General features: G+C 36.2%; 1 protein-coding gene across 1 annotated transcript in view; it reads left to right on the plus strand.

Annotated features, from left to right (window-relative positions):
• The window catches only part of LOC115214841, a 235,523-nt gene that overhangs the window by 68,224 nt on the left and 139,799 nt on the right, over positions 1-27,500 (plus strand). The window contains exons 23-33 of the mRNA XM_036505154.1: positions 1,058-1,129; positions 3,202-3,273; positions 5,636-5,707; positions 9,229-9,300; positions 10,701-10,772; positions 14,957-15,028; positions 16,453-16,524; positions 17,571-17,642; positions 18,734-18,805; positions 21,948-22,019; positions 23,401-23,472. Coding sequence (XP_036361047.1) covers positions 1,058-1,129; positions 3,202-3,273; positions 5,636-5,707; positions 9,229-9,300; positions 10,701-10,772; positions 14,957-15,028; positions 16,453-16,524; positions 17,571-17,642; positions 18,734-18,805; positions 21,948-22,019; positions 23,401-23,472 — 792 coding nt within the window. The remainder of the gene's footprint in view (positions 1-1,057; positions 1,130-3,201; positions 3,274-5,635; positions 5,708-9,228; positions 9,301-10,700; positions 10,773-14,956; positions 15,029-16,452; positions 16,525-17,570; positions 17,643-18,733; positions 18,806-21,947; positions 22,020-23,400; positions 23,473-27,500) is intronic.

Consider the following 27,500-nt stretch of genomic DNA (forward strand, 5'->3'; position numbering starts at 1 on the left):
AAACTAAAGGACATTATGTACTTCGTCATAATCATCATCATCATCATCATCATCTACTTTTTCCTTTCACTGCTTCCTTTTCTACTTCTACATCAATATTTTATAAATTTTTTGTTCGTTTCCCACTCAGTCTTCTTCTTCTTCTTCTTCTTCTTCTTTTCTTCTTCTTCTTCTTTTCTTCTTCTTCTTCTTCTTCTTCTTCTTCTTCTTCTTCGTCTTCTCTTCCTCTCCTCATTTTTCTTCTCACTTTCGCATTCTTTTCTCGTGAATTTCCCAATGCTTTTCTCATGATTTCTTCATATTTCCTCACTTATTTATGAATCGTAAGATTTCTTATTCCTCTAAATTCCATACTATGTAAACCGCCACCACATCCGACCCGGAAATCATCGATGTTCTCTTCCATGTCCTCGTCACCGACATCCGTCTCATTTTCTTTGTTAAATATCTCGTTCATAAACGTCCTCAAATTCTTCATCGTCTTCTGCATCATCATCATTGTTATTCATTACCACAAAATGCTGCCATCCCATTGGGAATGTTCAACACAATCATCTTCATCACCAGCATTAATATCATCATTTTCAGTATCATATACAGAATCACTATAGGCATGTTAAACTCCATCATTATCAGAACAATCAGCATTAACATCATCACTCGTATCATCAGCATTAGAAATAGCTTGGTTATCATCACAAGACACCCTAAGCATATCTCCTCTGTCTCATCCTCATACTCATCACTACATCATCGTCCATTACCAATTCGACTCCACCTCTTCATTTATAATCATCATCATCACTAACACCACCATCGCCACCACTACCATCATCATCACCATCATCACCATCATCATCATCATCATCATCATCATCGTCATCATCATCATCGCCATCATCATCATCATAATCATCATCACCATCATCATCATCATAATCATCGGTGCCATGAACTTTATTCGGATTTCCATCGCTTCTAACATTTGATTGCTCAGCCAAATTCTCGCACAAATATATTCTATACAATTGCTTATTAACTCAATTTTATGTTTCAGAGATTTGAGTTCTAATGATATGAAAGAAATCACAGCAGATGTCTTCCGTAATCTGGCCAGTTTAACAAATCTGTATGTAGAATGAGTTATTTTTATAAGATTTCATCGACGTTATATTTCTGAATGTGTGATATCTTTCCATCCTTCATCTTAAGTTCCCTCGCTCGACTTTCCAAAGATGTGTTTATTGTTTGCAAATCCGTGTGCTTGCGTGTGTGCCCATTTCTTAGATGTAGGGTATATGACAGTGTGATTGTGCAGGTAAATCATCTGGTGCATGCAAGTGTATGTCACTATATGTGCGGAAAATATATCTCTGTCCAAAGTTTATTTTGTGTACAGGGTTACGTCCAACCCCCACCCCTCAGAAAACCAGAAATCTTTGGATAAAATTGTTTGAATTAACCGACGCAGATGAATATATCAGAAGTAAAAATAGTAGCAGCAAGATGGAGCCACCCCCACGCATTAAATGACTCCTTAGCGTAGGTGGGAGAGCGATTTGAGGAGAGATTGATCAAACTTGAACAGACCAGATTTCTGACTCTGGAGATAACTCACGGATTACGTTCACGGGAACAACTATCAAACGATTGTTGAACTGAAGGTGACAATCGCAGTTGAAACAAGGGAAATTTTGAAAAGAACATGACTTTTATGAAAAGGGAATGATCGTAGAGAGACTGAGGTTTCAGTCCAGCAAATTTTTAAGGAATATATATGTTTCTCTGTCATGTATGAATGTCTGCATACGAGTATATCATAATCTGCGTGTAATTCAATCTGTATATCAGGAACATTGTTTTAGCTTTCCACCACCGTTTATTACAATCACAGACTTTACATCTACTACATTTTCTAGTTAATGATATTCTTCTTCTTCTTCTTCTCCTCCTCCTCATCCTTCTTCTTCTCCCCCCCCCTCCTTCTTCTTTTTCTGCATCATCTTCATCATCGTCATCTTCATTTTTCTTTCTGTTCCACCTCTACGTTTCCGTATCTTTCTTGTTGTGCTTTAGTTAAATCCATCTTTTGCCATGATTTCTTCATATTTTCTCCTTTCTCTATCATTTTCTTGACTCTCTATTCTGTGGAAGCCTATACTATGTAAATTCCAACCACAAATACCGACAAAAATTCTCAGCTCCTCGACCACAACATCATCAGCATCGTCCTTCACATTTCTGTTCTTACCTTTCTGAATCATAAACACACAGAAAAACGGCGACGCCATGTTGATCTCATTCTCGCTTACAACATTATAAGCGGAAAATGTAACCTCTTGAAAGAGTTGTTCTTCACTCCTGCTCCAGATCGTGGGCTGCGGGGTCACTCCAAAAAACTCTATCTACGACGTTTTCATCTCAATCGAAGGAGAGGGGCTTTCTCCGTCCGGGTTGCGGATCCGTGGAATAAGCTGCCGAACGAGATGGTGAAGATGCCGACGACCGCTCGGTTCTCTTGACCAGAAATGGCCTGAACTCTTTGTATGAACACCCTCCCTGTACATAACTTCATGTCCCCCTACATGTCTTTTTTTTTGCTTTTTGAGCCAAAAAAATTAAATTAAATTAAATTAAATGAAAATTAAGAAGTTCATTATGTTCCTCTTCATCAACATCATTCATTCCACAAAATACTGACAACGGACGCAGAATTTTAGGCACTATCATCATCATTATCATCATCATCGCCAACGTCATCATCGTCATCATCATCATCATCATCATCATCGCCAACGTCCACATTCCCACCTACATCAAAAACAATATCATATGCAGCGTCGTCATAAACACGATAATCCTCGTCATTATCAGAATAATCAGTATTAACATCAGCTGCACCATCAGCATCTTAACATGTTCGCCATCATCACTACAAACCATATGCTATTCTCTTCTGTCTCATCAACATATTTCTCACTACCATGTCGTCCAGCATCAAATCCACCACCCAAAAAATCCTTCTACTCGATATCTGCCTCTTAATCATCATTACACTCATTAACAACAAAATCATTAACTGTGCTATGTACGTCATCGAACTTATCATAACCGCGATCTACATTCTACGCCCAGCATCATCAAATTTTTCCGCCAAATATTTTCTATACAATTCCTTCTTAACTCAATATTATCTTCTAGATACTTGACATTTAATGATATAAAGGAAATCAAAGCAGACACCTTCCGAAATCTACCCAGTTTAACAAGTCTGTAAGTTACAAACCTACTTTCTTATAATATTTCGTTGAAGATGTATTTCTATATCTGTAATATCTTCCCGTCCTCCATTTTAAGCTTCCTCAACCCACTTTCGAAAGATGCGTTTTATTGTTTGGGAATATGTGTGCGTGAGAAAGAGAGAGTGAGAGAGAGGAGAGAGAGAGAGAGAGAGAGAGAGAGAGAGAGAAAGGGAGAGAGAGAATGTGTGTCCGTTTCTTAGCTACGTGATATACGAGAGCGTGATAGTTCAGGTGAACCATTAACGTTTGCTTTTGTATGTATAAACTCTGTCTCTTTCGAAAGAGTGTATTTTCTATAGAATGTGTGAATGTGAGTGAGAGCCTCTTCTACAGATAATTAATATATGAAAGTGTGACAATTGAGGAGACAAATCTGTGCGATGTCTATGTTTCTATCACCACTGATTACGATCATAGACTTCAGCTTTATCTTGGTATTGTTGTTGCTGTTTTAGTTCTTGTCCTTTTTCTACTTCTATTTCTTCTTCTTGTACTTCTTTTTTCCTCTCCTTCATGTTCTGTATTCTTGTTGTTGTTGTTGTTGTTGTTGTTGTTGTTCTTCTTCTTCTTCTTCTTCTTCTTCTCCTTTTTCTTCTTATCTCCTCCTCTTTCTTTTTCCTTCTTCTTCTTCTTCTTCTTCTTCTTCTTCTTCTCCTCCTTTTTCTTATCTCCTCCTCTTTCTTTTTCCTTCTTCTTCTTCTTCTTCTTCTTCTTCTTCTTCTCCTCCTTTTTCTTCTTATCTCCTCCTCTTTCTTTTTCCTTCTTCTTCTTCTTCTTCTTCTTCTTCTTCTTCTTCTTCTTCTCCTTTTCTTCTTATTCCTCCTCTTCTTTTTCCTTCTTCTGCTCTCTTCTTCTGCTTCTCCTCCTTTTTCTTATATTCTCCTCTTTCTTTTTCTCTTCTTCTTTTCTTCTTTCTTCTTCTTCTTCTTCTTCTTCTTCTCCTTTTCTTCTTATCTCCTTCTCTTTCTTTTTCCTTCTTCTTCTTCTTCTTCTTCTTCTTCTTCTTCTCCTACCTTTATTGTTTTTTTCTTCCCATTTACCATCTTTGCTACTTGATTCGTTTTTCTTATGAGATTTAACAATTTTGTCTCGACACCCGTTACCTACCTCCTGTCCTTCAGTCTCTACCCAAATCCTTCTTATTCTCCAATGGCTAAATGTGTCATTGTGAATGTGTCTCAGTGTGGATCAATAGACATTCAAGTGATAGGAGTATGTGTGTCTGTGTGTCCATCATCCCCAACAACGTTTCCTAGTTCGCTACATCTTCAGTTCCTTTATGGCCCACAGAAATCAGCAGCAGCAACAACTTCCGGTTTCATTCCCTTCCCCTGAAATTCAACTCTTCTCTCTTTCTATCCTCGTATATATACACACACATATACATTCATGTGTGTTTCTTTGAAATCACGTGATACGTCTGTGTGCGCATGTGTTTCTCTGCTGCTCTGCGTTTTTTATAAGTCTCTTCTTCTCCACGTACTTTTCTCTTGTTGTTGTTGCTCATCATCATCATCATCATCATCATCATCATCATCTTCTTCTTCTTCTTCTTCTTCTTCTTCTTCTTCTTCTTTTTGTTCTTCTTTCGCTTCTTTTTACCCCCTTCTTCTTCATCTACGTCCTTTCCTTCGTCTTCTTCTTTCTCTGAAGCTGCTACTTTTTTCTCATTCTCTTCTTCTTTCTTCTCCTTTTTCGTCATCATGCTACATTCTTCGCTTTCGTGTTATTCTTCTTCTTATTCATTTCCTTGATGTTTTTCTCCTCCTCCTCCTCCTTCTTCTTTTTCTTCTTCGGTTTTGCTACATTATCATTCTCTACTCAACACTTTCTTATAATTCTTCATATCGTTCTTCATTTTATCCTTCAATTCATCCCACTTCTAGCATTTCCAGTTTACTCATTCGACTTCCCACTTCTACTCCTTTTACATCTTTCCTACCTTTTGATGCTGTTTCTCTTCTTCTTCATCTTCTACGCCATCCCCCTCATCATTTCTCCCTCCTTCTCATTTTCATTTTATTTTCAAACTCTTCAATTTTACTCCGAGCATTTCTTTTGTCGTATTCATACCTTTTTCCCGAATTTCAAATATAAATGTCCACCACTGCTTTATATATTCATATCTTCATGCTCACTCTCTTCATATTAATCATCATTATCATCAATATTAGCAACCTGCCAACTTGCACCGTCTAGAGCAACATCAAAATTATCTTCAAATTCTATTTATCATGTTCTTTAACTTCGAGAAGGTATTCGTTTAGCAATAATATTCTTTATCATACACTTCGTGTACATTTTCACCTTTGAAAATATATTTTATGTTACAGATATTTACAAAATAACAATATTGAAACGATCGAAGTGCAAGCTTTCCATGATCTGCCCAGTTTAAAAACACTGTAAGTTGGATAAGTCTTGTTCATAAAATTTCCTTGAAAATATACAAACAAATATTGAAAATATTCCCATTAATATTTGCACAATTTCCTTGAGCCTCCCTACAAGAAGTTTCGACAGAAATGTGTGTGTGTGCTTGTGAGTGTCTCTAAATATGTTTGCCTGTGAGTGCGTGAATCTGAATATATGCTCTTTAGATCTTATCCACTCGAAGAGGTCTTCCTTTACAACTATCAGTATCTACTACTACTACTACTACTACTACTACTACTACTACTACTACTACTACTACTACTACTACTATGCCATTCACGCATTTCAGATTTCTCTCCATGTGTTGCCATCAAATACATAAACGATGCATTTTTCGCTCTATTTTATGTGTTCTTTTCTTCTCCTTCTTCTAAATACTTTTATTCATAAATTTCTGCAACAATAATGTCAACCATATCATTCCTCATTTACATCATCACTAGCATCATCATCATCATCATAGTAAACTAAAGGACATTATGTCGTCATCCTCATCATCTCCTTTTTCTACTTCCGCTCTTTCCTTTTATACTTCTACATGAATGTTTTTATATATTTTATTTTTGTTTCACTCGGCCTTATTCTAAGTTTTCTTCTTCTTCTTCTTCTTCTTCTTCTTCTTCTTCTTCTTCTTCCTATCCTTCTGCTCTCCCTTCATCTTTTTCTTCTCCTCCTCTTCTTCTTCTTCTTCTTCTTCTTCTTCTCCTTCTTCTCCTCCTTCCTCTTCTTCTTCTTCTCCTTCTTGTTCTTCTTCTTCTCCTTCTTGTTCTTCTTCTTGTTCTTCGTCTTCGTCTTCTTTTTCTTCTTCTTCTCCTTCCTCTTCTTTTGCTCTTCCACCTTCTTTTCCTCCTCCTCTCCCACCTTTTCTTTTTTCTTTTTCTTCTTCTTCTTCTTCTTCTTCTTCTTCTTCTGCTTCTTCTTCTTTTTTCTTTTTCTTCTTCTTATTATTATTCTTCCTCTCCTTCTGCTCTTCCACCTTCTTCTCCTCCTCCTCCTCCTCTTTTTCTTTTTCTTTTTTCTCCTTCTTCTCCTTCTCCTTCTTTTTCTTCTTCCTTTCCTTCTACTCTTCCTCCTTCTCCTTTTCGGATCTTTTCGGATCATGCCCACATGTGACTAAATTTCTGTTACGTTTTTGGTCCCCTAAAGAAAACAGATAGAACATGCCTTCTATGTTATGTCCCAAGAAGATTTTATATATTTTTTATATATTTTTATATATTTTTTATGTATTTTTATATAATTTTTATGACGAAAAATGCGAGCGATGTATAAGTACGCAGGCAAGCAGAGTTATAACACAGTAATTTCCCTTTATTTAACGGTACTTTTTCATAGCGTTTTCAAATAGCCAGATAACCGAAGAGATTGTGTTGTGGATTTCCACTTCGGCATCTGAAACTCAGAGTTTTATCTTGACTACCGAGTAAAGTAACATATTATTGTATATATATATATAAAGAGCGATCAGGCAGACTATTCACAATAAATGATGACCAAATCAAGTCATTAATTAAGAATAAACCACATTGCACAACCCAAGAAATGGCAGAAAGCCTCAACCTATCAAAATCCGTCGTTCATGAGCACCTGGTAAAACTTGGATAGACAAATCGCTAAGATGTTTGGGTACCACATGAGTTGAGTGAGAAGAACCTTTTGAATCGCATTTCCATGTGATTCGCTTTATAAACAGAATGAAAAACGTACCTTTTTTAAAGGAAATTGTGACAGGTGATGAGAAATAGATTATCTACCGAAATGTTCAGAGAAACCGATCTTGGAGTAAGCGACATGAACCACCCTTAGCCACCCCAAAAGCGGTTCTTCACCCTAAAAAGTCTTGCTTGTGTCTACTGGGATTTGAAAGGAATTCTGTACTATGAGCTTTGGACGAGTTAAAAACAGCAATTGAAGAGAAACGTCCAGAATTTTCCAACACGATAATGCAAGATCGCAGGTTTCTTTGGGAACCAGATAGAAAAATTGCTGCAGCTCGGCTGGGATGTGTTATCCTACCCTCCATATTCACCAGATATTGGTCCTTCGAATTTCCACTTATTCAGGTTTCTACAGAATAATCTTAATGGTAAAAATTTTAATTCCTTGGTTGACATAAAAAGATACCTTGTTGAATTCTTTTCCATGAAACCACCTCAATTCTGGAAATTGGTATTTTCAAGTTAAGGGAAAGATGGAGACGCATTGTGCAACAAAATGGTTCAGATTTGGTTGATTAAAAATGTAATGGCAAGTATTTATTGACCTTGATGAATTCTTTGCCATGAAACCACCTCACTTCTGGGAAGAGGGTATTTTCAAATTAAAGGAAAGATGAAGACGCATTGTGCAACAAAATGAGTCATATTTGGTTGATTAAAAATGTAATGGCGGGTATTTATTGACCTTTTTCTTTCCTTTGAAAATCGGCACGAACTTTCGGACTATCCAAATATATATATATATATATATATATATATATATATATATATATATGTGTGTTGTGTGTGTGGTGTGTGTGTGTGTGTGTGTGTGTGTGGTGTGTGTGGTTTTGTGTGTGTGTGTGTGGTGTGTGTGCGTGTGGTGTGTAGTTATGTGTATATGTGTATGTCTAATTCACTCTATATATGATGTACTTTCTTTACGTTTCCATTTTATTTACGTTTACATCTACATTTTCTGGTTGTTGTTCTTATTGTTGATCTTTCTTCTTCTTCTTCTTCTTCTTCTTCTTCTTCTTCTTCTTCTTCTTCTTCTCCTCCTCCTCCTCCTCTTCTTCTTCACCATCATCATCTTTATTTTCCTTCTCTTCTAATTCCACCATTTATCCCTCTTCTTAACACGTTTGGTCCGCTTTCGTGAATTTCAATTTCTAATTCTCAATATTTCTTCTTCTTTTCTCCTTTTCTCCACCATTCTCTTGATTCTTTATTCGGTAGAAACCTATACTTTGTAAATCTCAATCACAATTGCCGACAAACATTCTCACCTCCTCCTCCACATCCTCATCATCGTGGTCCTTCACCTTTTCGTTCTTACCTTTCTTAATCATAAACGAACAGAAGTTCATTACGGTCCCCTTTTTCATCAACATCATTCATTACCACAAAATACTGCCATCAGATGCAGAATCTCAAACGCTATCAGCAGCATCGCCAACCGTAATATTCCCACCTACATCATTAACAATATCATATACAGCATCATGATAGAAGTGTTCATCTCCGTCATTATCAGAATAATCAACAGTAACAACATCACCCCCATCATCAATATCATAACATGTTCGTCATCATCACAACATACCATATACTCTTCTCCTCTATCCAATCAACATATTCCACTCTACCATCATCATTGGTGCCATGAACTTTATAGAATTAATCCTAATCGCTATCTACATTCCACCTCAACCACCATCTAATTGTTTAGCCATACTTCTGACATACTTATGTTCTATATAATTCCTTCTTAACTCAATATTATCTTCCAGATATTTAAACTTTAATGATATGAAAGAAATCAAAGCAGGCAGCTTCCAAAATCTGACGAGTTTAACAAGTCTGTAAGTTAAATCATTATTTTTTTATACTATTTCGGTATGACATTTCCTATTTCACCCAAAACTGCTAGTTCTTATCTGTTGCCGCGAGTCTTCCTTTACTACTACTACTACTACTACTACTACTAACTACTACTACTACTACTACTACTTCTACTACCACCACCACCACCACCACTACTTGTACAACAAATATTAGGCCTTCCACGTTTCGAGGATCTTTCTTCTTTGTCGTCATCATACAATAAACACGTATCTTAGTTTTTTTTTTATCTCACTTTCGTTCTTTCTTTTCTCCTTCTTGTTCTTCTAAGTATTTTCGTTTATAAATTACTCCAACACTAATTTCAACATCATCTATCCTCAATTCCATCATCATTGGCATCATCATCATCTAGTTAAAAAAAAAAGAACATTATGTACCCCGTCATCATCATCGTCACTTTCTTCTTTTTCTCCTTCCTATTCTTGATTTTCTCCTTCTACATCTTATATTCTTCTTCTTCTTCTTCTTCTTCTTCTTCTTCTTCTTCTTCTTCTTCTTCTTCTTCTTCTTCTTCTTCTTCTTCATTATCATCATCACCGTCTTCGTCTTTCTCTTCTTCTTTTCTTCTTCCTCTACTTCCACTTTATTATATTATAGTTTTTCTCCTTCTCTCCTCTGACACGTTTCATATTTTCATCATACTTTCTCTTTTCTCTATCAATCCCTAGATTCTCTACTCGTGTAAAATCTGTAAATCGCAACCTGAGAAAAGTGTACACTTCCTCCCCCGCTCTGTCCTCATCACCGTCGTCGTTCTCCTTTTCCTTATTATCTTTCTCATTCTTAACTATCCTCACGTTTGTCATTGTCCTCTTCATTATCAACATCATTCATTACCATAAAATACTGCCATCAGTTGCAGAATCTTCAAAACTATCATCATTATCGCCAGCAGTAACATTCTCATCAGCATCAACATAATCAAAATCATATTCAGCATCATCATAGACATGCTTAGCTCCGTCATTATCAGAATAATCAACACGGAAATCACCACCTCCATCATTAGCATTATAAAGTCTATACACCATAGATTCTTCTCTTTCGCCTTATCATCATATGCATCACTACTACCACCACGTACACTACCATAACTCTTGCCGCCACCATTATCCATCTTTCTTCTCCTCCTCCTCTTTCTTCTCCTCCCCCTCTTATTTCTCCCCCCTCTCTCTTCTACTCATCCCCTTTCTCCTCTTCATAATTATTAACATCATCAACATCGTCGCCATTGTTTTGATGGACTCATTCATCATTGAGATCTACTTTCCACCCCACCATCATCTAATATTTTAGTCAAAATTCTGTCATAAATATGTTCTATACAATTCCTTCTTAACAAAATTTTATGTTTCAGATCCTTGGCTTCAAATGATATCCAGGCAATCACAGCAGACACCTTCCGAAATCTGTCCAGTTTAAAATATTTGTAAGTTGAATCATTCTTTTTTGCATTATTTCGTTGACGATATATTTCTAAATATGTCACGTCTTCCCATCCTTCATTTCTAGCTCCCTTACCCGTCTGTCAAAAGGTGTGTTTCATTGTTTATAATTGTTAAAAGTGTGAGTGTAAACCCATTTTTCAGATATGGGTTGTATGAGAGCGTGATAGCATGTCTCTCTGTTTCTGTAAAATTTGCCCCTGTCCAAAGTGTGTACTAATCGTTGTTAAAGTGTGTCAATGTGAGTTAGGTCCCAAACCTCAAATTCGGAATATATGAAAGTGTGGCAATTCAGAGGAAAATAGTGCACACCGGTTAATGAATATATATGTATATATATATATATATATATATATATATATATATATATATATATATATATTCACGGTGGTGCAATCATCATGGCCGCAGCTCTGAGCTTAAAATAACAGAAAGAAATATATATATATATAAAACTCAACTTGTGTGTGTGTGTGTGTATCTGTGTGTATCTGTGTGTGTGTCTGTGTGTTTAACTTCCCGGCACATCTCCTAGCCAACAAATCGTAGAACCACCAAAAATGGGTCACTTAAAGTTTAGGCGAATGAAAAATGTGAACTGCGCTATTTTGTTCCGAAATTCATCTCGCAAGGTGCAAAATCGATAATGTGTTTGTTTAGGCCTTATCCATACATTGATAGTGAACTTTACTCAGTCAGCTGTTTTGACGTGAACTGTGTTCACCACGTGAGCAAGCATGCGTAAATTGCATGAAAAAAAAAAATCAAGATATAAAAACGAATCGCCGTAAACATTGTAGAAATTCGGCCAAGAAATGAATTTTCGGGATGTAGCCTGGAGGGCTTTTTCGTATTAATCGTTTGGACTTTGTGAACACATACATATTGTTTTCATAACATTTTTAACGCTTTGAATTAAATGTGACCATTTTGCGTTGAGTCTGCAGTTTGAATCACTTGAACCAAATTTTAGCAGGCCGGAATCTTGATCATCACGATACATCGCCAGCGACTCCTTGAAACTCTCCCCTGAAATCTCCGTTGAGAAATCTATATATACGTCTAATTGTTAAAGAGGACAATAAATGCTAAGGCAAGACAAACATCTCAAGTCAAATACATTATTATTAATTGGAAAAATATGACTTGAGACGTTTGTCTTGCCTTAGCGTTTCTGGTCCTCTTTAACAATTATAAATCTCTCTATATAAAGATGAAGTTATCTGTGTATGGCAAGTTTGGTAGCCTTCAACTAACAATATCTCCTCCGAGACCCTGCGGCGCAAGTTGACCGAAATTGAGAGTCTGATAGAAGAAGGCTTGTTCTTCCTTCCGTAGAAGAAAAAATTGAAATCAGACCATGCTAATATCAAAAATTATTTACATAAAAAATGTGCTTTTTTTTTCTATAAAAATCCCTATTTTTTACGATTATTTGACTGCTGTGTCGCCATTTCCCGGTGTATTTCAACCAGAAAAATGTTCACTTAAAGAGAATAACAAACTACATTATACACAATTTTTACTTTTCAAAAATTCCAATTCTAAAGGATCGAAACAAACCCGAGCAACGCCGGGCGATACTGCTAGATACAGTTGACAATCCAATAATTTATTTATATTATAATATACTATGCATCTTCTTCTTCTTTTCTTCTTTTATTCTTCCCTTACATCTCATTGACCTTCTTTTGGTAGTTGATTCGCTTTTCTTATAAGCTTTACCAATTCTATTTCCATACTCCTTGGCTTCTGTCTCTAAATATCTACCCAAATCCCTCTTATTCTCCTCTGGTCATTGGTGTGTTTGTGAATGTGTCTCAATGTGGATCACTGGAAATGCACTTGGATTGAGCGTGTTTGGGAGTTCATAATTTGACCCATAGATTTGCGTAGCTCTCTCACATCTACCTCTCCATCTCTCTCTTTCTATGTCAACACACACACACACACACACACACACATATTCTTGTATTTTTGTTTGTGTATGTGACTGGGGGTAGGTGCCTGTTTGTCTGTGTGTCTGTGTTTGTGTGTGAATATAAATATAATCGATAATTATCAAACATGGCTCTCATTTTCAATTGAATTTTGGATTATATCTTTCATATTTATCTTCATCTAAAATCACGAGATCATTTCTTTCTTCTTCCAAATTTCCATCCGCAAATTATATTTCCCTTCAGTCTTCAACTATATATATTCATCTATCTGTATCTTACTTGACATCTTCGTCTTCATCTCCATTTTAAAATCTAATCATATAATTTATGCCTTCTTTTCTTATATCGCCATGAACTCAGTAACATTTATATCATCATCATCACCACCATGATCACGATCATCATTATTATCATGGCCCTCAATATCTTCTTCTTCTTCTTCTTCTTCTTCTTCTTCTTCTTCTTCTTCTTCTTTTTCTTCTTCTTCCTCTTCTTCTTCTTCTTCTTCTTATTCTCTTCTTCTTCTTCTTTCTTCTTCTTCTTCTTCTTCTTCTTCTTCTTCTTCCCTCTTCCTCTCCGTCTTTTCCGTTTTCTACTTCTTTTACGGCTTCTATTTTTCTTCTCATATTTCTCGTTCCCTTGTTTTTCTATTCGATCTGATTTTTTATGAGATTTACCAATTTATTTCCATACATTTACCTTCTGTCTTTTAATCTCTCCCCAAATATCTGTTATTGTCTTTTGGCTATAGGATTCTTTGGGAATGTGTCTGACTGTGGATCACTAGACAGCACCATCATAACTATTAACCATGACTCTCCCTTCTAATTATACTTTATTCATGTTAAACCGTTTCTGCAATTTCATACGATTTCATTATCTTTTTCTCTTTCCTCGAGATCTCCACCTCCATATATTATTTCTCTTTCACCACTCTACTCTTTCACCACTCTACTCTTTCACCACAACTTTCTCTCACTCTTACTTACACTCTGTTGTACCTGTATTTCAAAGGGCCGGCCTTGTCACACTGTGTCACGCTGAATATCCCCGAGAATTACGTTAAGGGTACACATGTCTGTGGAGTGCTCAGCCACTTACACGTTAATTTCACGAGCAGGCTGTTCCGTTGATCGGATCAACCGGAACCCTCGTCGTCGCAACCGACGGAGTGCTTCCATTATTTCTCTTTAGACAACAACTACTTAAATGTCATTTATACGTTTTTTAGATACTTTCCTCGTCTTCATCTCCACCTTTAAATCTAACCACACAACTTATGCCTTCTTTTCTTACTTAACAATTATTACCAGCTACATTTAGATTATCAACATTACCAGGAAGATGATCATCTCCATCATCATCATAATCTTCATCTCCTTCTTTCTCTTCGTATCCTCCTCCTTTTTCTACTCCCATACTTCTTCCTGTTCCTTCTGCTTCTTTTCCTTCTTCTTCTTCTTCTTCTTCTTCTTCTTCTCCTTCTCTTTCTTCTTCTTCTTCTTCTTCTTCTTCTCCTTCTCTTTCTTCTTCTTCTTCTTCTTCTTCTTCTCCTTCTCTCTTCTTCTTCTTCTTTCTTCTTCTTCTTCTTCTTCTTCTTCTTCTTCTTAATCGACGTCCTTCCCTTCATCTTCCTATTCATTTATTCCTATCTTCTTGTTCTAAATATTTTTGTTCATAAATTTCTGCATCAATGATATCAATAACATATTTCCTCATTTTCATCATCATCAGCTTTATCAACATTAGCATCATCATCATCATAGTAAATAAAGGGACATTATCGTCATCATCATCATTCTTTACCATTTCTCATTCCACTGCTGTCATTTTTACTTCTACATCAATTTTCTATATACTTTAATTGTGTTCGTTTTCCACTATATCTTCAATTTTTTTTCTTCTTCTTCTTCTTTTTCTTCTTCTTCTTCTTCTTCTTCTTCTTCTTCTTCATCTACTTCTGCTCCATCATCATCATCATCATCCATCTTCATTATCATCATCCATCATCATCGTCATCATCATCATCATCCATCATCATCATCATCATCATCATCATCGCCATCATCATCATCATCGCCATCATCGTCGCCACCATCATCCTCATTAAACTTATCCCCCGTCGTGTTCTACTTTACCTCATTTCAAGCATGTAATTGTTTAATCAAAATCTTGTCACAAGTGCGTTCTAAACAATTCCTTCTTAACTCAATTCTATATTCCAGATCTTTGAATTCTAATAATATTACAGACATCAAGGCAGACACCTTCAAATATCTGTCCAGTTTAACAGAAGTGTAAGTTGAATAATTATTCTTTTCTCGTATGTCATTGAAGATACATTTCTAAATATGTAATGTCTTCCAATACTTCATTTTAAGCACCCTCAACCGTTTTTCGAAATATTTTTCATGTATATAAATCTGTGATTGTGGGCCCATTTCTTAAATATGGGTTCATATGGCAGCATTCTACTTGCGGGATACGATTTAGTGACTGCATGTGTATGCGTCTATGTACGTCTACAACCAGTGTCTGTCCAAAATATGTGGTGGTGTTGACGAACGCTTGTGAATATGAGTGAGGGCATATTTATGAGATTTCGGATTTATAAGAGTTTTTCAATTGACGGGATATGTTTAGTGGAAACTTGTTTATGTATATATGTATGTCTGTCTGTATGTGTATGGAGGTTTGCATGCGAATTTATCAAAACGCATATATAATCCGGCGAGTACGGTGTTTTCGTCTCCATCACCACTGATTACCATCATCGACTCTTCTTATCCTATTCATCATCATCATCATCATCATCATCATCATCATCATCATCTTCTTCTTCTTCTTCTTCTTCTTCTTCTTCTTCTTCTTCTTCTTCTTCTTCTCTTCTTCTTCTTCGTCGTCGTCGTCGTCTTCGTCTTCTTCTTCGTCTTCTGTTACTGCAAGTTCTTCTACCGTTCTTCTATTTATAATTCGCCTGTTATTTTCTTCATTTTCGTTTTCTTTCACGTCTTTCAATTATACTAGATTTTCATGCTGTTTCTTTATTTTAATCTTATTCATCATATTCTGGTCGTCCTGCTCCTTTTTTTACCTTCTTTCTATACTCTTCGTCCTTCACCATCTCCTCAGAAACTTCAATTATTTTTCAGTCCAACATTTCAGATTTCTTTCGCGTCATTTTTTACAATTATTTCTTGTATTTTATCTTTTATCGCCATTCTCATCGTTTCATCATCAATATCTTCATTTTATTGTCATCAACGTATGCATTATCATTATCAACATCATCATCATCGTCATCATCACCATCGTCATTGTCGTCGTCGTCGTCAATAACATAATTATCGTCATCAGCACCGTTATATCGAACTTTATCCCCGTTATCAGTAACCACAATATCTTCAAGACACTCCCACCATCCTCCTTCCCATTGTCTCTTCCTTATATTCACCCTCGCCACCACGATCACCTCCATCACCACTTCTCTCCTACGTCTCTTCATTCCATCATTCTTAATATTAATATCATCACCTTTCTCCTCGGCAATTCTTCTACTCAAGTAATTATTTAACAATAATATTTTATATTTAATCAGAAAACACTTCTATACATTTTCTAATCACCCAAAATTCTATTTCATAATCATTTCGTTGATAATAATACTTTACAATGACACTCTTCTCTACATAATCACATCAACTAACATTTTCTGTTACAGATATTTGAATGAAAATAATATCAGCACAATTCAAGTAGGAACCTTCGATGATCTGCCCAGGTTAAAACGTCTGTAAGTTGAATACGTCTACTTGATAATATTTCAATGACAACATATTACTATCTAAAGTATTCCCATTTTATATCGCACCCTCTATATGCCTCCCTCAATATTTTCACTCTTTTTCGATAGAAATGTGAGATTGCATGTGTATGTGTGTAAGTGTAAGTAGTATGTCTATGAGTAGTAGTATATATTATATATATTATATATATATATGATATATATATATATATATATATATATATATATATATATATATAGATAGATAGATAGATAGATAGATAGATAGATAGATTCGTCTTTGGATTTAGTTTGCAAGATTCTTTATATGAGTTCGTGTGTTGAAGAATATTCTGTTGTGTCTGGGGAGAGTCATTTTCTTGTGCCTTATTATTTAACACACTCACCGGTAAAATTTCCCCTTACTTCTTATTTTTATTTTCCTAAAATGTTCGTTGCGTGTTGCAACTTTTTCAATAGTTTTGACTCTAACTATTGAAAAGGTTACAACACGCAACGAAAATTTTAGGAAAAGATAAAAATGACTTCTCCAGACAAAATGGTATATAATATACATATATATATATATATATATATATATATATATATATATATTATATATATATATAATATATTACATATAAATGATAATCATAAATAAGCTCATAGAAAATGTTTTCTTGTTATATGCTGAAGATAGACCCACCACTTTAAAAATCCAAAAATATACGTGCAATAGATTTCATTTAGGCATATATAAATATCTCATTTATTTTTTGTATGTATGATCTGCTGATGAGGTAAGGCCGTGGGTCAGAATCAGAAATTAGCTAATCCATGGATATTTATTTTGCTTTTAATTTCCGCTAGCACCATCTTATTCATCGTTTCTTCTTCTTTATCATCCTCCTCCTCCTCCTTCTCCTCCTGATTATCATCATCATCATCATCATGAAACTAACCACCATCGTGTTCTACTTTACATCACTTCTGACATTTAATTATTTGCCCAAAATATTCTCACAATTCCTTCTGTACTCAATTTTATTTCCCAGAGACTTGAGTTCTAATGATATCAGCGAAATCAAAACAGACACCTTCCGAAATATGTTCCGTTTAACAAATCTGTAAGTTGAAATTGTGTTCTTTTTTAGTATGTCATTGACGATATATTTCCAAATCTGAAATTTCTTCCAATACTTCATTTAATCACCCTCACACGTTTTTTGATATATGTGTTTTCATGTTTATAAATCTGTGATTGTGGGCCCATTTCTGAGATATGGTACATAATGACAGCGTGGTACTTGCGAGTAACAGTTTAGTGAATGCATGTATATGTCGCTGTGTTTGTTCACAACCAGTGTCCGTCCAAGTGTATGCTATTGTTTGCGAATGTTTGTGAATATGAGTGCGAGCATAGTTATGAGATTTCAAATTCATGAGTGTGTAGTAATTAAGGGAAACATGTTTATGGATATATGTATGTCTGTGTGTATGTTTATGTTGAGTGTATACGAGGTTATCAAAATGTGTGTATGTATGTGTAATTCGGCGAGTGTTTACGTCTCTATTACCACTGATTACCATAATCATCCCCTCTCTTCATGCGCGTTTATCAACATATATGTGTAATTCAACGTGCATATCATGTAAGGTGTTTACAATTCCATCACCACTGATTACCATCATCATCATCTTCTTCTTCTTCTTCTTCTTCTTCTTCTTCTTCTTCTTCTTCTTCTTCTTCTTCTTCTTCTTCTTCTTCTATTATTTGCCTACTTTTATGCACCTTTTTCACGTTTTTTAATTCGACTAGATTTTTACTGCTGCTTATCATTTTAATCTTATTCATAATATTCTGGTTATCCGTACTCTTTTTTTTACCTTCTTTCTTCACCATCTCCTTACAATTTTCAATTATTTTTCAGCCCGACGTTTCAACTTTCGCTTCATTTTTTGCAATATTTCCTTTTCTTTGATCGCTAATCTCATCGTTTCATCATCACTAACTTTAACATCATCTCCTTTCTCATCTACTTCTCTTCTCCTCAAACAAGTAATTGTTTAACAATAATATTTTACATTTAATCAGAAAACATTTCTATACGTTTTCTAATAATCTAAAATTCAATTTCAAAATCATTTCGCTGATGATAATACTTTACAATGATACTCTTCTCTACGTAATCACATCAACTATCATTTTCTGTTACAGATATTTGAAGGAAAATAATATCGATAAAATTCTAGTAGGAACCTTCGATGATTTGCCCAGGTTACGTTTTCTGTAAGTTGGATAAGTCTTTTTGATAACACTTCATTGACAATATATTGCTGTTACGGACGCAAGGAAAAGTAAACGAACAAAAAAACATTATGCCCCTTGTTCCATTAGTTGGAATTGAACCGGCGCTCCAGTTGTTCAGGACAATGGTATTTCCTTTGTCCTGTCAAAGAGCACGATTATTAATAGCCCCAGGCAGTGATCTATGGTGCCCACACGGTCACGGAAAGGTTTTAAAAAATGAAAATGTTGGGAGGGGATCGACACACTGCTGTCATCGATATCTCTCTTCTTCTAGCTGCTGGCCGTTATAAATACGGCTTGCATTAAGTAAAAGTTTGAGTCGGTGAGAGGCAGCCAAGAGGATGACAGTCAGGGTCTAGAGAGAGACAGACAGTGAGTGTGAGAGATGACAGGACGCGAGGTAGTAAGGAAGATGAGAGGGAAGGCGCAAAGAGAGACACGTAAAGAAGCTGGATTACTATAGTGGGGGTTGTGATGTTCAGAGAGTTTTGTAGGCGTGGAACATGCGGTAATGTTTTTATTTGTATTTTGAATTTCGATGTTTAAATGTAAAAAATGGAAAAAAATAAGAGGAGAGACGATGTGCTGTTGAATGGAAAAAGAGGGAGGCTCTGACGTAACCGTTGAAAAGAAAAAAGAGCGTGTAGTTGGCTGTTATTTATAAGAAAAGAAAAGGAAGGAAAAAGAACTTGGAAATGAGAAGGAACTTTTTGAGAACTGTCGTGGTAAAGTAAGAGGAAAGTGGAGCTCTAAGAGACTGTTGATTATGAACCCTGTGTTAAATGTAAAATCATTTGTTTTTCGAACTGTATTGTGTCAAAGGTTACATGATTTGTTTTTCGAACTCTGTATTATGTTTAAATGCAAATGATTTGTTCTCCGAACTTTGTATTATGTTGTCAACGTTTGTTTTTAATGCTTTTGGTTTGGCAAAAAAAAAATTGTTTGAATTACGCTGTGTATCTCTTTTTTGTTGTGTTGGTTCCTGGTTACGTTCGCCGCCTTTCCCCGTTCCCGTGGTGGATTTTCGGTTTACTGAGCGCCGTCGCAACCGGGCTGTTCCCGGCGTGAGGGCCATGTGGTGGCATCGGAAGGCCTAGGGCTTGCGCGGTGGCGTAACATTAGTAACTATCGAAAGTATTCCCATTTTGTATCGCATCTCCCTCAATATTCTCACTAATGAACGTCTGTAAATGTGTGACTATGAGTGGTATATATATATGTATATATATATATATATATATATATATATATATATATATATATATATATGTATGTATGAATGTATGCATATACATATATAAATGATAGTTACAATAAAGTCATAGAAAAAGTTTCCTTGATATATCGTCTCACCATTTTAAAACTCCCAAAACGCCCATGCGTTTGCTTTCCAGTAGGTATGCATAAATATCTCTTTTATTTCCTGTATGCATTCTCTTCCATGGGGCAGAACCAGATATCAGCTAATCTAAGGCTATCTATTTTGTTTCTAATTTCCGTTAGCATGTTCCGTAAATAGAGGCGCGTGTATTTTTGTGGTTTTTCTAGTGAAGAGACGATTTAGAGACTATCTTCAGAAAATAGCCCCAAAAAATCAATTATTCGTATCGTAATCGGCCTATTTTTATAAGTTGTCCATGAAAGATAAATCTAAAAAAAACCACCTTATTCATTCCTAAAATTTGGCTATGTGGTAAGTAGCTTGCTCACCGCCCACGTGGTTCCGGATTCAGTCAAATTCCGTGGCACCATTGGCAAATGTCTTCTACAGTAGCCTCGGTCAAACAAAAGCCTTGTAATTGGATTTGGTCGTCGGAAATTGAAAGAGTGTGCCTTGTTCCCCAAAACATCGCTTCACAACAGATGCTGGAGTGATTACGACACGTAAGATAGAGGTGCGACAAAAGCAACTGATAGAATAAATTCTAGGCTTACAAAAAATAAGTTCTGCGATCAATTTCCTCGATTAAAGACAGTGCTCCAGTATGACGGTAGTGAAATGACTGAAAAAAGTAGTAATTGTCGCATATTACATTTACATATAAATTCCTCTATTTACAAAATATCTCTTTCATTCATTTGTTGCCTTACCATTTCTATCAATATATAATATATATACGCGCGCACACACACACACATACATACATATATGTATATATATATATATATGTATATATATATATATATATATATATATATATATATTATATATATATATTATATATATATAATATTATATATATACATTATGTAAATGTAATATGTGACAATTATTCGGTAGCCATGATAAAACTCCGAGTTTCGGAAGGTGGGGTGGAAATCCACGCCGCTATCTCTTCAGTTGTCGGTCCATCGGAAAATGCTATGAAAATGACCGTGAAACAAAGGGAAATTACTGTTTGACTGACCGTTATTAAGACAAAAGGGCTATTTGAATGACCGCTGAGGGGAGGGACTAAAAGTAAGTGGGTAAGGTATTTATAGTATTCGCGTAAGCGCACATGTCCATACCTACACCTGCGCGCCCGCACACCAACGTACATGCGCCTATAAGTATACACTCATCCACCCTCATTTGAAATACATTCTCACCCACACCATTCGACAAAAAAACTATATATATATATATACATACAATCCCACACATACACGTGCGCACCTAAAAGGTTCAGACACACGTCTATGTACGCACATACTCGCATTACTCACCTTTAGTCCTGTTTTTTTCTTGTGCATGTGCGTATATAGATGGTGTCATTTGAAGGCTACAACAATGCGAAACGCATTGTGACCAGAGATGTGTAACAACATCTGATAGCCTGGTGGGTCACGTGACGTGATATATATATATATATTCTTTTCCCCCTCATCATCCTATTCATCTGTATTACCAACACAACGTCCTTTATCAGCTGTACCACCACCATTATGCTCCACCACTTCTCCTTCATCATCATCTTCAGCAGCAGCATTATCTTCATCACCATCATCGCCACCCACATCATCATGAAACTAATCATCATTATGTTCCAATTTTACATAACTTTCAGCATCTAATCGTTTAGCCCAAATTTTCTCACAGTTATGTTCCATTTTGAAAAAGAACTTTATGTTCCAGATCTTTGACTACTAATGCTATCAACGAAATCAAAACAGACACCTTCCGAAATCTGTTCCAATTAACAAATCTGTAAGTTGAATTTAGTGTTCTTTTCTTGTATGTCATTGACGATATATTTCTAAATATGTGATGTCTACAAATACTTCATTTTAAGCACCGTCAGCCGTCCTTACAAATATGTTTTCATGTTTATAAATCTGTGAGCGTGGACGCATTTCTTAGATATGACAGCAAAATACTTGTGGGGAAGAAATTTAATGAATTCATGTCTCCTTATATATCTACAACCAGTGCCAGTCCAAAACATGTGGTATTGTTTGCCAACGTTTGTGAATGAGTGAGAACATATTTATGAGTTTTCGGATTGATGAGTGTGTAGCAATTGAGGGGGAAACGTTAGTGAACTCTTGTTTATGGATATATGTCAGTATGTCTGTTTGTGCATGCATGTGCGCATGCGCGTTTATCAACATATATGTGTAATTCAACGTGCATATCATGTAAGGTGTTTACAATTCCATCACCACTGATTACCATCATCATCATCATCTTCTTCTTCTTCTTCTTCTTCTTCTCCTTCTTCTTCTTCTTCGTCTTCTCCTTCTTCTTCTCCTTTTACTTCTACCCTTCTTGTATTTATTATTCACCTGTTATTTTCTTAATTTTCCTCATTTTCTCTTTCTTTCTCGTCTTTCAATTCTACTAGAGTGTCATATTCTGGTCATCCTGCTTCTTTTTTTTTTTTTTTACCTACTTTCTATTCTTTTCCTTCTTCACTATCTCCTTACAAATTTCAATAATGTTTCAGTCCGACATTTCAAATTTTTTCTTTCGCATCATTTTTGCAATTTGTTCTCATCATATTTTATTGCCAATATCATCGTTTCACCATCACTAACTTCAGCATTACCATCATCAAAATAATCTGAATCAACTTGAACACGCTTTACATTATCGTCATTAACATTGTTAACAGAAACAGTATCCAAACCATCTTCATCATCATCATCATCATCATCATCATCATCGTCGTCATCGTCGTCATCATCATCGTCATCATCCTCATCATAATTATCATCATCAGCATCGTTATCTTGAACTTTATCTCCTTTATCAGTCACCATATTACTTCATGAACACACTCCCACCATCCTCCTTCCCATTGTCTCTTCCTTATATTCACCCTCGCCACCACGATCACCTCCATCACCACTTCTCTCCTACGTCTCTTCATTCCATCATTCTTAATATTAATATCATCACCTTTCTCCTCGGCAATTCTTCTACTCAAGTAATTATTTAACAATAATATTTTATATTTAATCAGAAAACACTTCTATACATTTTCTAATCACCCAAAATTCTATTTCATAATCATTTCGCTGATGATAATACTTTACAATGACACTCTTCTCTACGTAATCACATCAACTAACATTTTCTGTTACAGATATTTGAATGAAAATAATATCAGCACAATTCGTGTAGGAACCTTCGATGATCTGCCCAGGTTAAGCTTTCTGTAAGTTAGCTAAGTCTTGTTGATAATATTCCATTGACAATATATTACTAACTATCTAAAGTATTCTCATTTTGTATCGCATCCCCTACTTGAGTCCCTAATATTCTCATTCTTTTTCTATAGAAATATGAGATTGTTTGTGAATGACTATTAATATGTGTATCTATGAATGATATATGTATGTATGTATGTATGTATGTATGTATGTATGTATGTATGTATCTATCTATCTATCTATCTATATTTCTTCCTCTCTCTCTCGCTCTCTCTCTCTCTCTCTCTCTCTCTATATATATATATATATATATATATAAGGTTTAAGCAATTAAGATTCAAGTGACTTCTATTGAATTCACATGAATATGGTACTTGACTTGGATGCACCAGAAATCTATATGGTGTTAACCATACGACAAAGTGGGGTGATTACATTTTTATAGAACTTTCCATGATGTTTCACGAGTGTAACATTACCCCCTTTGATGTTTGGGAATCTCGGATGTTTTTTCGGCTGATGAGTACAAGCCATCTATATTTACTGCAATTTTTGTAGCCTTATTAAAGATGTTTTTGTACGAAACAATTGTACCGATATATTGATCCATTCTTGTTGCTTTTTTCCTATATATATATATATATATATGCTTTTTTTGTGTTACGCAGCCTCCATTTTTTACAATTTTGTGAATGATAATAATAATAGTTTATATGCTTAAAGCTTACAAGCGATTATCGCACAATGTTTAAAGGAAGTAGCTTAATAATAGGGCGTATAAGTCCCCAGAAACCACCGCACATGAGAAACTTGCTTACAAAACCAATACTACGAATTAATTATATTTCTTAAATCTAACGGAATGACGCAGGTTGTGCAAGCACTAGTGTGTATGTAGCATACTTGTCGCGGAAACAGAGATGGGCGTCCCAGTACCCCGCCTGCGGGGAAAGGTATATTTTCCCGTAGTGGGGAGGGAGCTTATATGCACCATTATTAGACAATTTTCTTTAGTCATTGCGCGGTGATCACTAATAAGCTTTAAGCTTATAAAGTACGGTTAGTATTATTTACTGAGTATTTTCATTCACATTACTTCGAGCTGTGCGGCGTATGAGACTCCTTTTCAGTCATAATGCTTGTGTTAAATGTGACATTAAATCCCGTCAATCTTTTGCAAAGAATGCCACAAATGCTGCGAGCTTGAGAATTGCAGGTCAGTGTAGGTGGTATATTTGCGGCCGCTTTCCTCCTTTGCCTTGCACCCCAAAAGCCTGTTAGTGTTAGTTACGACAAACTTTTAATACCATTTTGACACAACGATCTCTATTGTTTGTTCCAAAGCTGTTCGTTCAATGGTGCTTTGGGTTATCTTCATCTCTAGGAGGTTACTCTTCAGCTTGTCCCTATATCTGAGCCATGGTGCACTAATATTCCTCTGCCCACTCTGAATTTGGCTCTAAATAAGTACTTTAGTTATTCCTTCGTCACACATTCTACAACATGACCAGCCCAGCGCTATTGTGATTCTATAAGAAGCTCTCAATTCCACCAGTCGCATACTTGATAAACAAGTCGGCATTAGAAACTTTGTCTTGTAAATAACCGCAGATTCTCCTCAGATATTCTTTGTAGACGATGTCTAGTTGGTTAATGTCGTCTATGGGGTGTTCAAGATTCTAAGCCACACAAAAGAGTAGTAAGAAAGGCTGCTTTATAGAAGTATACTTTGGTGTCAGGTTTGATGTCCCTTTCATTCCATTGGTGATGGTCGAGTTTGCCAAATGCGTTGGTTGCCTTTGCAAGACGGTTAATAATTTCATCATCAAGGGAAGCGCTCCAATTCACTTTACTACCATGATATGTAAACGACTTCCCATCAATCTGTACAGGAATGTCAGGAAAATTATGAACCAGTGGCCTCTGCTTGGCACCTCGAATTTGTTTTGGAGTAGAGCAAGGCTGGTGGATTACGTCTCTCTTCTTTATGCTGGTATTCAAACCAAAGGCTTGACGTGCAGCGGAAAACCGGTCTAGAAGTTCCTGAGCTTCCTATAAAGAGGTCACTACTAGTGCAGCATCATCTGCAAAAAGTAGATCATGAATGATACGGGAGCGCCGCAGTGTTCTGACTTTAATCTCTGGTGATTGAATACTCCACCATTTGTTCGAAAGTAGAATTTCACACCACTTTGTATGTCGTCAAAAGCATACCTCAGCATCACTGAAAAGAAGAATCCAAACAAAACAGGAGCCATTAGACAACCTTGCTTTGTGTCGTTTGTAACGTTAAAGGAAACCGAAGATTCCCCTCCGGACACGGCAGCAGCCTTCATTCCTTCATGAAAGGAAATAACATTCACCATCTTGTCAGCTATACTAAACTTTTACAGAACTTTCCAGAGTGCTTAGTAAAGTCAACGGATATCAAGAACAGCTCTTGATTTTTCTCATGTACCTGGTCCATGCCCTGTCGGAGAGAAAAGATCGTGTCGATATTGCCACGGCCAGAGCTAAATCCACACTGTGATTCTGGGTAGACATTTCCAACGTGTTTGATGATCCTGTCGAGAATGAGTCGAGTAAGAATCTTACCAGCAATAGCCAGATCGATGATTATCCACGATGATTATCACAGAACTTCTGTTGCCTTTGTTCGTATACATATTTGGGATTGAGGCATCCTTGAAGTCCGGTGGTATATGGCCTACCTTCTACATGTTTATGAAAATGTCATGCGGTTCCTTTAAAGCTTTTGTCCACCATGTTTGTAAATTTCAGGAGCATAGCATCCCTGCCAGGTGCTCTATCAGAAGTAATCTGTTTAATGAGTTTACCACGTCCAGAAAGGTTGGTTCCAGAGACTGTTCCAGTATTACAGTGTACTGTGGAACAGATATTCTAATGTCGTCAGAGGTGGAGTTCAACACAGCTTCAAAGTGATCTTTCCGTCATTTCAAGATGTGAGATTTGTCAGTCAGGAGTGTCTCTCTATTCGATGAAACAATAGGAGTAACACCGTGGTCCTGAGGACCATACACTTTCTTGAGGTCATCATAAAATGCTTTAGAATCCTTTCTGTCTGCAGTAGCCTTGAAAGACCATTATGCGTCCTTCTCCTGTTTCAGCGTATCTTGGATCTGGCCTCTGCATTCATTTCTTGTAGGCATTCTCTTTTCTGGACGAGCTCTTATCATTTATCCAAGTTCTGTATGAGCTGCGCATTTTATCTATCAACTGTTGGACATCTGTGTTGTTATTGTTGAACCAATATTGATGTTTACGAAGAGGAAAACCAAGAACCTTTACAGATGCAGAGTGAGTTGCATCACGCAGAGCCCTCCGGGATGATGTGATGTCATCATTGATATGAAGAATGTTGAGTGCAGTGCCCAACTTGATAGAGAACTCAATCTGTTTTCAAAAGTTTTCAAAGGCAGTACATTAATGTGGTTAGGCACTGATGGCTTTTGTAGTCTTGTGTGTTTCAGATGGAACGTAGCAGGTGTTGTGAGTGAACGCTTAATGTTAAGGTCCCTAATATCTCGTTTCTTAGTGATAACATAGTCTATGATATGCCAATCCTTAGATCTAGGATGCGCCCGGGTCTTCTTAGAACAATTTTGCTGTTCAAAAAATGTATTTGTGATGCTTAGACTGCATTCCCTGCAGACGGAGAGCACATGCAAATCGCTGGAGTTCATTCAGCCTACATCGTGATGATCAAGTCCACCCTCCCATGCCTGATAGTCAGTACCAACACGAGTGTTATGTCGACCATAAGGATGAGTTAATCCCTATGGTGACAACTGGAGATTACAATACGGAGTTGGTTGTAAAATTCATCCTTATCATGATCAATGCTGACCGTGGTTGAGGCATAGAAACTGATCATAGTTGGGGCATAGTACAAGTGTCGTGATCAAGTTCCAACGATAGTGTCATGATGCGATCAGAAATACCTTTGGGGTGGGTCTCCTTTTCATTTGAATGTTGAAGGTTTGTAAGATGTATTCCTTCGTCGATATAATTT

The sequence above is a fragment of the Octopus sinensis genome, linkage group LG8 (genome assembly GCF_006345805.1).
Source record: "Octopus sinensis linkage group LG8, ASM634580v1, whole genome shotgun sequence".
NCBI classification, from domain to species: Eukaryota; Metazoa; Mollusca; class Cephalopoda; order Octopoda; family Octopodidae; genus Octopus; species Octopus sinensis.